The 12,766-nt window shown below is 56.3% G+C and overlaps 1 protein-coding gene across 3 annotated transcripts in view; it reads right to left on the bottom strand.

Moving 5' to 3' along the window:
• Positions 1 to 12,766, bottom strand: part of LINGO1 (leucine rich repeat and Ig domain containing 1) — a 219,151-nt gene that overhangs the window by 11,573 nt on the left and 194,812 nt on the right. Inside the window, exon 1 of one of the 3 annotated variants that reach the window (XM_070358578.1) lies at positions 6,974 to 7,661. The exons of 1 other annotated variant lie outside the window; for it this stretch is intronic. In XM_070358578.1, the coding sequence (XP_070214679.1) occupies positions 6,974 to 6,979 (6 nt within the window). In that variant the 5' untranslated portion in view covers positions 6,980 to 7,661. One more of the 3 variants, XM_070358580.1, reaches the window with a different exon arrangement.

Below are 12,766 nucleotides of genomic sequence, written 5' to 3' on the forward strand. Positions count from 1 at the left end.
ATGATGATGATGATGATGATGATGATGACGACTAGAAAAACCCTAGGAGAGGGCTTTTGGTGTGCTGGGTATTATTCCACGTACTCTACCTATGAAAATTAACTTTCCCTCACCACAACCTGCTGAGGTAGGTCCCATTATTGTTCCCATTGTGCAGATGGAAAAGACAGAAGCCCAAGGAAGCTGTGTAACTCACTCAAGGTCACAAAGAGGTTCTGTTGGTCCTGACCATTCTCATATACTGCCTCTCTCCAAATCAGGTTCAGGGCTGCTGAGCTACACAGTTGCAGGCAAGTGGCTTTATGTCTTGGGGCCCTAAACTCCTCATTTAGAAAAGGGAAGGGCAGGGGTGAAACTGCTCTCACAGGGCTGGGGGCAGAGAATTTGAGGAGAAGGAAGGGAAGAGACATTTATATGCAGCACATTAACTAAATGCTTTGCAGACTGACCCACCAACCCTCATCACATACCCTATGATGGAAGTACCATAAGCCCCATTTTACTGATGAGGAAACTGAGGCTCCAGGCCATTAATTCACCTGGCAAAGGTCTCTGAGATTGTCTAATTCAAGAGGCATGACAACTCTAGAGACCATCACTCAAGTGAGGAAACTGAGGCCTGAGAGCATCAGTGACTTGTCCAAGGTCCCACAGCACCTCGGGGTTGGGATTAGGGAAGAGGCCCGGCCTCCTGACAGCAGCCACCTTCTCTCCCCAACACCTTAGCCTCTCCATTCATGGTGTGGCCAGGTCAGGGACATTTGAAGGTTTGCGTTTATTCTGCCCTGGAAAAGACTTAAAAACCACCCCCTAATATATCACAAACCAAGGTCCAGTGAGGTATTTATAACATGGGACAGGCAAACTATAAATAAAAACCCTTGCCTTGTCTTGGCACTGACTGTTCAAAGCCCTCTCTGTTCAACTGAATCTTGGCCAACCTCTTGCCAAAGTCTATTTTCCCAACCCAGTATATATACTAATTTCAGTATCAAGTTCTGCCTAGTCACAACTGATGCCATCACCTGGCTGTGTGTTCACGAGAAGCCCAAACTTGGGAGGGCCCGGGCATCTCTGCAAATCTCTCAGGTTGCAAAGCAGAGGGTGCAAAGGGCCCAGTGCAGGCCCATAAGGCGGAGCCAAGACCCTGCATGGAGTCACAGAGGAGGCCCATTCAGTTCAGTGCATGAGCACTAGGTTACTTCAGTCATGTCTGACTCATTGTGACCCTATGGACTATAGCCCACCAGGTTCCTCTGTCCATGGGGATTCTCCAGAAAAGAACACTGGAGTGGGTTGCCATGCCCTCGTCCAGGGGATCTTCCCAATCCAGAAATCGAACCCCTGTCTCCTGTGGCTTCTGCATCGCAGGCAGATTCTCTACCTCTGAGCCACCAGGGAAGCCCCATTCAGCTCAGTACAACAAATCAAATGGAAGATCAGAAGGCTCAGCCTGGAAGATGTGCCTCAAGAGATAATGAGTGAGCAGACTGTCATGAGAGGTATGCAAGCAGAGACTGTGGACCAGAGACACTGTAGAAGTCTTCTCTGCTGGGCCCACACTTCAGCAGCCCCTCTTAGCTCTGAGATACCCCCACCTTCCACCCTAGTCAAGAGAGCTGACATGGCCAGGTCCCCAGCCTCATCTGCAGCCCCATGCTGGACCAGACAGAGGGAGCCTGCTGCCCAGGCCCCCACCTACTCCACTCCCAGAGCCATGAGCAGGTTCCCTGCAGAGGGAAGCAGAGGAGGTGGTAGAGAGAGATTAATTCCCCGAAATGGGAAAAAATAGAAAAACACACACACACCACACACCCTAATAACATGTAATAAGAGGTTGGAGATGAGGAACAATGCCCTGGTAATGTCACCCTGGCGGCAATCAATTTGGGTGTCACATGAAATAGGCATAATTATTCCGCCAGCCCCGTCGCTCGTCTCTAACCAGCTCCAGGGGCCCGGGCCCAGGCGGGGAAAGCGGTGCGGAATCAATTGTTGGTGCACCAGGCTGGTAGAGGGAGCCGCTCCAAATTAGCTTGCCGGCCCCGTGTGGCTCAGCCCCTGAGGGCAGGCAGGGGCTTGGGGGCCTTGCAAATGCCCAGGAGCCACCTTGTTCAGCCAGCCCTCATTTGCTCAGTGGGCAGGGGCAATCAGGGAGGACTTTCCAAGGAGGTGGGAACGGAGGAACACAGATACATGAGTTCACTCCTCTGGTCACCAAACTCTTACTGAGCACTCAGCCAGGCCAAGCCCCACACCAGGTGCCAGGGGTTTGTCAGGGGGCTCTGCATTGTTAAAATGATGAAGCAAACTCTCCCTCTACCTCCCAAGCTGGGACCACCCTGCCCATCCGGTGGGTGAACACAGTGCTGCTAGGATTCCTTTGGCTCTAAATCTGCAGGGACTTGAGCGCTCCCTGTTCCTCCTTCATTCTCACCCACTGGGGAGAACTCCCTGACTGTTCTTCCCCATCCCTGAGCTTGGGGTTTGTATGGACAACATCTCAATACCTGGGAAAACTGAGGTGCACAGGGAATGACTGCTTAGTGAGCATCCATTACCCACTGGCGGTTGCCTATCTCAACCCCCATTTCATACACTAGAAACTGTGAATTTCAGAAATGCAAATCAAGGCCACAACATAAAATCATTCTACACTCATTCAGTCAGTCAAATTCAAGATGTCTGGGACGTCCCTGTAAGAAGGCCTGTGCTCTGCAACAAGAGAAGCACCAGAGTGAGAAGCCCTCGCGCCGCAACGAAGAGTAGCCCCCACTCACCACAACCAGAGAAAAGCCTACACAAAAGCAATGAAGACCCGGCGCAGCCAAAAATAAATAAAAGATTTTTTTTAAGATGTCTGGCCATATCGAGTGTGGGTGAGTGTGGGGAATAATGGGGATACTCATCTCCTGCTGGGGGAGGCATTAATGGCCCAACCAATTTGGGAAGCGCTGTGGCACATTTCCTAGTGAAGCTGACAGTGAACACGACGTGTAGTCCAGCAATTCTGCTCCTAGCTGTGTGCCCCCAGAGATGCTCTGCATATTGTCTCAGGGAAGGGACCAGAAAGTTCACCGTGGTATTGTTTGTAAGAGCAAAAAGGGAAACAGCCCACATGCCCGTTAATAGAAGAAGGATAATATACTGAAGAATAAATGCAAATAACAGAACATTATGCACCAGTGAAAATGAATGAACTACACCTATCATTATTTGCAACAATATAGATGAAGCTTAGGCATACAACATTGTTCTTCAATGTTTTTTCTTAAAAGCAAATTCCAGAGGATGGCACAGTTTCCTGTTCCTTTTACAGAGTTCAAAAATAACTAAAACGGAACAATTTCTCTATATTAAACTATGATTTTTAAAAGGTAAGGGAATACTAAATAGATCATTTAGGGTAGTGGTTGCCAAGGGATGAGGGAGAAGAAACACACAGTAGATGTATATTGCTATTAAAGTGCTGGTGTTCAGGTTGGGAGGAGGATCATGATATTCATTATATTAGTAGTAGTAGTAATACTAAATATATTAACTAATTAACAGGCCATGCCTGCACCAGTGAGCAAGAGTCCCAGACCAGAGGTCAGGAAGAAGGCATTCTAGACTGAGCCCCATGCTTGTAAGCTGGGGATTTGGGGGAAAGTCATTCTGCCTCTCTGGCCCTCCATTTTTTCTTAGCTATAAAATCAAATCTCTGTACCACCTACAAGGCTAAGACAGAGAGTACATCACTGATACTAGGAGTAATAGCAGTTCTGGAGAATTTACTGTGTACTCTTCTAAATGCTTTGCACATATGAACACACACAGTTTTCATAATGGCCCTCTGTTATCCTCACTTTATGGATAAGGAGGCCAAGGCCCAAAAGACTAAGTATCAATAACTTGCTCAGAGTCACAGAGGTAGGCAGTGGGAGAGCTGAGATTTGAACCCAGGCATCTGCTTCCAGGGACCAAACTCAACAGCCTCACTCACGATAAAATGACATTGAAGGAACTGAATGCACACGAGGAGAGGACTGTTGTCAGAACAGCTCTACTGGGTCCACAGAGCCCAAGGATAGTCACTCAACACAGAAACAAAGGGCAGCATGCTTCAAATGCATTTGGAAATGAACTTGCCTTCCCACACTCTTTCTACCAAAAAACAGTCCCTGGTTCTAGAATCCTGCTCTTTATGTCTCTGCCAAATCTTCTATTGCCTCAAGAGATACCCAGCCCCTCTGTCTTCCTAGAGGACCCCTGACTGCCGCAGCCCCCCAGGAACAAATCCCATCCTTCTCTGAGTACCCATGTGTACTACTGAATACCCTGCCGGGGCCTCCCCAGCCCTGCCTGGGGCATCCTTGATGTCCTCCACCTCTGCCATCCACAGGCTGAAGATACTGTGTCTCCTCCAGGTGGTTTTAGCCACCAGAACCAGCTGCTCCCTGGTGCCTCCCAGAATCTTCCCTATCCTAGAGGCCAGGCAGGGGAGCCCTGGGGCTGGGTACAGGATTGCCTGGAGTGTTCAAGGCAATCCATGGGGGCCATGGGAGGGTCTAGTCCAGGGCAGAGCAGGCATCTCAACCGGGATGTGCAGAATAAATGTATGGATGAATTGGTACAATATTAGATGCAAACCAGGTACTGTGGGTGACTGGGGGAAGAGGGTCAGTGATGGGGAGCAGTCAGGGAGGCTTCCTAGAGGAGGAGCCAGGAGAAGAGAAGACCTTCTAGGTAGAAATGCTGAAGCAAGCCAGGTGATGGGGGGATATGTAAAGGGACTGTTGAGAATGGGACAGAGAGCCATCAGTAGGTAGCCATCAGGAGGCGGGAGGTCCCTGAGGAGAGCTAAACTAAGAGACCCCAGCCAGCAAAACCAAGGCTCTGGCTCTGAAACCACACACCTATGGCCTTCCTGGCCCTTCTCTAGCCCCATAGGACCCACTTCCTCAACCCCATGTCTGACACACTGCCTCACACTTCCTCGGGACCCTGTGCAAATCACTGCACTGTCTCATTTCTCAGCAGGAATGAATTTCCCCACCCTCCAGACCCTGCTCACCATTTGCTTTGGTGGCACCCAGAGAGCAGACCAGATGAACCATCACTGGTACCAGGCATCCTGTCTGGCTTTATGCTGAAAAATGACCCACCCTCACAAGACTTTTTTTTTTTTTTTTTTTTGGTATCCCGCTGGAATTTGGGTCTTAGAAAATAATATCTAATATAGGAAAAATGGGTGCTCAGAGGCAGGGGATGGAGAAACTGATCTCTAGGATCAAAGAAGATTACTGCAAGGGTAGGGTGGTCTCTCTATTGCCCTCGGCCCACAGACTATGATGCCTTGGCCCTGAGCACCCAGCCATCCCCCCAAACCTGGCCCCTTGCACTGGGAACCTACTCTAACTCCAGGCACGGGGGAGTACTGCCGCCTTGACCAAGCCCTACCCAAAGCCCACCTTACACTTAAACTGGCAGGGAGTGGGAGAGTGGGCGGAGACAACAAGAATACCACAAGGGGACCGCCCTCGCCTTTGCTAAGCCTCCTTCCAGGAGGGGCCGCTGGGTGCTGCCCAGCGCCCCTCTCTGGGTTCCGAGGAGTTCTTGGCCTCTCCCTCCTGCCCCCTAATCCCTGCCTCCCACCTCAGGCCATGGGGAGAAGGCAGGAAGGGCAGGCAAGAGCTGTCCCAGCAGACTGGGTACTGGTGCCTTCCCAGAGGTGTGAGCACTCGGCCCCTCCTGGCCACACAAGGACAAAGGGTCTGGGAGCAGCTGACCCTCCCTTCCCGCACAGCACTCCTCGCTAGGTGTGGGGAAGCCTGGATGCCCGGGCTTATTGCTCCCTGGGCATGGGAGGCACCGGTGCTGAAGCCATCGGCACAATGACCAGCAGGGCTGAGCCGGAGCCACGGGCCAGGCAGGGCTGCGCACCCTCCGGCCCCGAGAGCACAGGAGGGCTGAGGGAGGGCCGGCTGGCAGAGAAGGGGCTTGCCCAGATGGTACTGCCCCCACCTCAGGGCTTCCTGCCCTTCCACCCCTCCAAGGCAGAGCTGCTGCCAACCTCCCAGATGCCCCAACTCCCCTACCCCAACCCCAGGACCTTTGAGAACAAAGAGGAGATGCCGGTACAACCAGGGCTAGATGGAGCTGGGCTGAGACTCAGGGCACGAGACAGGAGGGGACTGCCCACTGGGCCTGGCCCCACCCCTCTTCTACACGGGATCCGCCTGGAGGTGCCAGGGGAGTAGGAAGCCCACAGCCCACCTTACAGAGGTGGGGAGAGAGAAGGAGTCCCCTTCCTTCTCAGCCGGGTCCTACCTGCCACCAGCTGTGCTTCAGAATGAAAAGTGGGGCAGGGGGGAAGTGAGAAGCTGGGGCTGAAGACAAAGGGGAGGCTCCTCAATGGTTCCTGGGTCCCCCTCAACCCCAACTCCCTCTCCTCCATTCCTCTAACCCCCGGTCTCCCCTCTCCTCCCCCTCACTGGGCAGGAGCTGGAAAGGGGCTGCTCCTAACCATTAGGGGAGCCAGGAGGCGCCCAGCCCCGTACCCGTGAAGAAACCTGGTCCCTGACTTGCATCCACCGGCATCCACAGGGGTGCCTGGAGCAGATTTGGGCTGCCTGGGGGTGTCTGGGGTCTGTGGTAAGAGGCAGTCACCCAATGCTGAGCGGGGGGCTTACCTGCCAGGACGCCCAGTGCTCAGGATGGGAGGAGGGTCAGAGGACGAGCAGGACGGGGACCCCTCCCCAGCTCCGGGGTCCCAGCTAGCCAACCTGGAATCTGTTGCGGTGGGAGGAGCTGGAAAGCTTCATTTCTGAGGCTTCAGGGGGGCGGTCAGATCTGAGACCCCGAAGAGGGTCTGGGAGACGCCAGGGTGCCCCACAGACCCAAGAGGGCACAGCCCGGGCCGACGGCGGCCCCCAGGGGCGCTCGCCGCGGGGCTGCCTACTCGGGGCTGGGCCTCGGCCGCCGGGCTCACCTGCATTTCGGGCGCGCCGTCCGTCCGCTCGGCTCGGTCACCAATCGCATGTCTTCCTCGCCGGGCCCCAGCCCCTGCCCAGCCCCCTCCTCCGTCTCCTCCTCCTTGCCCGACACCTCCGCCCGGCAGTCCGCGCGCCCTCGCGGGGCTAGCCGTCCGTCTGTCTGCCCCACGCGGGCGGGAGCCAAGCCGGGGCCGGGCAAGGGCCCGGGAGTAGGGTGGCGGGAGGCCGCGGCCCCCGCGGGCGGAAGGGCGGGTGCGCTCAGAACGCGCGACGCGGGCTCTACGAGTCTAGTTCTGCGCCCCGGGCTGGCCTGGAGCCGCCGCCGCCGCCGCCGCCACCTCTGCCGCTGGGGCCGGGGTCGAGGCCGGGCGCGCTCCGCAGCGGGGCCGGGGCCAGGGCTGAGGCCGGCGGGCAGCGGCCGCGCATGCTGCTAGGAGCCCCGCGTCTGGAGAGGAGCCGGAGCGGCGCGGGTGGGGACTCCGCGCGCTCCGGGACCGGGACCACGACCCGCCGCCGCCGCCGCCTGCGCTGTTGCCGGCCGCCCGCTCCGGCTCCCGCGCCGGCTCCCGCCCGGGCTCCGCGCTCTGCCGCGGCGCGGGGAGGGAGCGCGAGCAGCGAGGAGCGAGCCAGGGAGGGAGGAGGGACCGAGGGAGGGAGAGAGCGAGCGGCGGGAGCCGGGCGGGGGAGGAGAAGGCGCGGCCGCAAAACCTAGGGAGGGGGGAGGTAAGGTGGGGAGCTCGGCTCCTTTCAGAGAAGGGGGCGGAGAGCGAGGAGCGCCCCGACCACCGCCCTGCTTGGATGGGGCAGCGAAACTGGCAAGGGGGAGCGAGCTAGGGACGCGTCAGCCTTGGGCTGGGGGACGGGGGTTGGGGTGGGGGGGGGGGAGTTGCGGAGGCGGGCAGCGTCCCCGTGCTCCAGCCCAGCATACGGCCGCGCCCCTCCCGGTCCAGGCCAGCGGGGCCCCGGGGAGTCCCATCTGTGGTCCTCTTGGGTATGTGTGCGCACCCTCGCGTGTGGCTACTTGCGTGTACTTGGGAGCGCGTGAGTGTGTTCACACGTGTTCACTGGGGTCATTGCACACTGCCATGGGGAACCAACACACGCACGTGAACCCGCAAGGTTCCCCCAGACCAGGGTTGTTTGGAGGACGGCGTGGGAAGGATCAGGCCAGGAGCCTCAGTCCTGCCTGCGCCTTGTCCCCTCTTCTCGGAATTGTCTGCGCATCCCCGGAGAACCTACATCCTGGCGGCCGGGAAGCTCTGGGAGACCCGGGAGAAGGCGCTCTAGCCCCGCGGCTCTACCAGGAGCTAGGTCTCGCGCCCTCTTTTGCAGCCTGGGTCCCCGCCCAGCCTGTCTTCCTGTCCAGCAGAGGGCAGCAGACCGCTGGGCCGCGGGCACTGCACCCAAAGACCAGCAGAGGGCAACGCAGAGCCTCAGGCTTGTCTTGGCTGTTCCCCGTACTGCTCCCCAAAGGTCCAGGGGATCCTGAGTTGAGGCGCATTCTCGAATAGGCCCAAGGAATGGGACCACTCCTCAAAGATCCAGGTCCTCCTCGACCGGCAGATACAGAGAATCGGCTGGTGGAAGTGTCTAGGGAAAGCCTGTAGAGTGGGCTACGACCCTTAGGACCTCACCCCATAGATCCTGACATTCACTGCAGTTACCTGTCTAGCACGGTATGGCCACCAGTGTCCCCCTACTCCCAGCACCATCTTGCTTCTCCACTGTTCAGCCTCACACACAGCCTAGAGAGTTGCACAGACCTGTTCTAGCTAAACAGAGTTTGGGTCCTTCTCAGGCTCACGGCCACACCACAGCTCTGCAGTCCTGTCTGGAGAACGATCTGCTGTATTCCGTGTCCATCCAAATCCTAAGCCTAGCTGAAGCCCCTCCTAGCAAGTGAGGACGCTGTGCTGTGCACTCTGCATTCATCCTCCAACAACCCTGGGAGGAGGCGCTGTGGTTCCCCCTGTGACATAAAGAAGGAAACCCAGGCTCAGAGAGGTTCTGTCATTTCCGTGCGGACGAACAGCTAGTAAAGCCCGGAAAGGGAATCTGAATCGCCTTCCGGGGCTCCGAGTAAACCAGCAGGGGGCAGGCTCGGCAGAGGGACCTACAAAAGGCGGGAGGGGAAGAGAGGAAGCGACACATGAGTCGCCGCCTTCCCTTCCACAGCCCAGCAGGCGACTCCCCGGCCCCTCGACTCTGTGCCGCCTGGACCCCTGTCCCAGGCTCCCCAGCTCCCCCACCTCGGCTGTTTGTGAGTTACCCGCGAGCTCCCGCCTCCCGCGCCGCCTCCTCCCACAAGCCCGACAGGAATAGACGCGCTCTAGCTCCTGCGTAAAGGCTCTGCCAGGCACCCGGCGAGCGCTCAGACCCGCTGCGGGGCGGGGGCGGGGGCGGGGGCTATTCCTGGTGCGGCGACTGACGCAGACACCGCGCGGCCAAGGCTTCTATCCGCCCCCGACTCACCTGCTCCCCGCCTCAGTGATCTCGACGGGGAAATGGGGGAGAGCCCACCGCTCCCGCCCCACCCCGCAGGTACTGGCTGAGAAAGTTGGTGTCCTGGGATGAGGTCTTCTGGGGCCCACAATTGTCCCTCTAAACCTTGGAGGCAGCAGGGACGAAGAAAGTGCTGTATATATCGGAGAAACTGCCCCCAGAGTCTTAGTTCTCCACGTGAACAGTATCCAAGCCTTTTACCCCTCCGTTTCGCTCAAAGAACTGACCCCTCCCAGCAGTCCTTATCTTATTTCACCAGTGGAAATGATGAGGAAGGGGAGGCTCTGGGGGGAAGTATTTAGAAAAAGACATTTTTGAAGGTCTAGCCTGGACCTGGTGAGAGTACACACCCCTGGCTTTGTCACCAGAGACCCTATGGGGTAGGGGGACTGTCACTGGGAACAGATATCTTTCCGCTCCTATCTCGTGGGGTGATCCCCAACACAGTCCTCTTAAGGACCAAGACCAGGAAGAATGTGGATTAGGAAGGCCCAGAGACCATGCCCTGTAGCTTTAGCTGAACAGTGTTCACCCGCACCTCCAAGCCTTGGTCCTTACTGGCCCACCTGCTTGGCATGCCCTATCCCTGGTTCCCACCTGCATTGCAAGACCACACTAAGACCATTTGCTTCTATTCCTCTCCTCCTCTGGCTGAAATGCCCTTAGAGGCATGAGTCCAGTCTCCTCCCTCTCTGTCCTCAGACTAGGAGCTCCCAAGAGCAGGCCTGAGACAGCATATCTTACGGGTGGGCACACAGCAGATCTCAGCTTCGGGGTGAAAACTTGGCAAGTCCAAGTCACGCAGGAATTGATGGCTGGAAGGGGTCAGCCTGCTGATGCCTGAGTGCTCCCAGCAAAGTGGAGAAGCTGGGGATTTGTCAGGGGACTCAGGAGGAGGGGCAGGGCCTCTAACATTTATAGAGCTCCTACTGTGACCCAGGGTCTGCTGTACTTTATCTCACTTCAAGATGGAGATTGCTATCCCCATTGTACAGATGAAAAAAACAGGCTCTGGGAGGGCTGGTCACTTGACCAGGTTTATTCTGTATAAGAAGTAGAGCTGGGCTTTGAAGCTTTGTGTGTGTGATGTCAGAGCACAAGCTCTGCTCTCCCCACTCTGGGAAGCTGAGCAGACAGGACCTAGTCCCCCGTGGCACAGGCAGGAATGGGTGGCACATATTGGTCTGCCAGCACGCCTGCTTTGTGCTGGTCCTGCCCACTTGCATCCCAGCAGCTCTCAGGGTTTTACGATGATGATTATTTCTGAAGGCACTTGAAATTAATGACAGCTCTAAAATGGCTGGGACAGTGGAGTCATTGCTGAGACCTCTAATTAGTAAGAAAAACGGAGGAGACCAGGAGCTGGGGAGGCAGGTGGGGGCTGGGCAAGTGGCACTGGGCATGAAGCAGGGCTGGGGAAGTGGTTTGGAGCCAGCTCCTAGCCAGAGGTCCCTGTGGAGCAGGTGGACACTGTATCCCATTTGAGGCCACAAATTTGATTCTGAGCACTCATTCATTTGCTGTGTCACCTTGGAGGGAGTCATCGCCCTCTCTGGGTGCACGTCTCCCCAGTTACGCAATAAGGAGTTGACCTGGGGGGGTCTCTAAGTTTGAGGGGTTCTATGGGGAGAGTAGAATGAAGCTGTAAGAGGGGGCTCCTTGAAAGACGACCCTGAGTCCCTGGAAGGCTGAAGCCCAGAAGGTAGGGGGCCCTGTAGCCTCCAGGAGCCACCTAGAAAGCCTTCCATGTTGGGACTGCCGAGGCTGCTGGTGTAATGAAGTCCTGAAGACTCAGGCTGGAGAGAAGTGGATCAGGAAGTGGCAGAAAATCCATAGGTCAGAGCCCTGTGCTGGAGCAGCTGTGGAGGGGGTGAGGGATGGGGTGAAACCTGAGGGGGCTGGCAGGAAAGTTCTCTTTAGGAGGTAGGCCCGGAGCTGGGACCAGGGCTAAGACCTTCCTGCTCTCTCTTCAGCCCTTCCCTAAGAGCCAGAAGGCACTCGGGGACTCCAGGGTCCCACCTAGACATGTAACAGAAGATCTGGCTGAGGTACCTAAAAGGGAAAGGACTTACTCAAGGTCACTTGTCCAGGTGCGCCCTAGCTCTCTGTCCTGCCTGGGGCAGCTGGCACGCAGGGAACTTATTTATACAGTGGCTGGCTCTGTTGGATGAGGAGATGTGCTGGCTGACACGGAGGGACACCCACCGTGGGTAGAGGCTGAGGCCAAGACTCCAAGGGCAGGAATGTGAAAAGCCCACCCTCCCTTCCTTGGGGCATCCTCTTATTTATCATTAACAGCTTTCCTAGATCCTTAGACCTGAGACCATTTCCTTGAATCCTTTCACCCACTCCCCTTCCAAGGCAGGGCACTATGTGGCCCCCTCCTTCCAGAAGCCTGCTCTGAGCCCCTCTGTCTCCTTCTCTGAGCTGGCCTTTGTATCCTTGGGCACCTCTCTAAGCCTCAGTCCCTCCTCTGTAAGACTGGGCGGATCAGTAGGACCATTTCATGGGCTGGTGTGAGGATCTCATGACAATACGCAGATACCCAAATCCGCAGACGTCCAAGTCCCTTACAGCTGGCCTTCTGAGTTTGTGGATGCAACCTGTGGATACGGAGGACTGAATGCACACCCTGTACTTGCCGCTGGGCCTGGCACTCAGTAGGTGGTTGATAAACTTAGGTACTTTTGATAGTTATTATACATACTGTTATGGCTGTGCTTTGCCTCCTGACCCTGCAGCACGTCCTCTGTAAAGACAGGGGCCTACCTTCCTCCTGACCCTTCAGCCCATCCTCTGTAAAGACTGGTCTACCCTAAGGTTCCTTTCACATTCCCATCAGGAGAAGCCTGGGCCGAGTTCCTTATTCTCCGAGAATCAGGAACACCCTGAAAGCAGAGATTGATCTTGTGTCTCCTCCAGTTTCCTCAGAGAGCCTGAAGCCCGGATTCCAGAGAGTCTGGGGTGTGCAAATTACACTCAACTGAAATCCATTCATCAGGAAGAAGCCATGGGTTCCTCTGGAGAAGGGGGCCAAGGCATGGAGTGGGTGGGCATGGATACTCTTGAATCCCCAATTCTCACCTCCCCTCATCTCAGGGGCCTCCATAACCCACGCCTCCTTTGGAAATATTCCAGCATCGGCGACATTCACTTATCTAGAAACAATGTGGGCAGCAGCCTCCACTAGTTGGAATTGCACTGAGAATTGGGGGAGGCCAAAGCCTCCTGGGGAGCCCACAGCAGCCCACGGCAGGAGCCCACGGCAGGAGTCCACGGCAGGGATG

Source organism: Bos mutus, chromosome 21, assembly GCF_027580195.1.
Source record: "Bos mutus isolate GX-2022 chromosome 21, NWIPB_WYAK_1.1, whole genome shotgun sequence".
NCBI lineage: Eukaryota > Metazoa > Chordata > Mammalia > Artiodactyla > Bovidae > Bos > Bos mutus.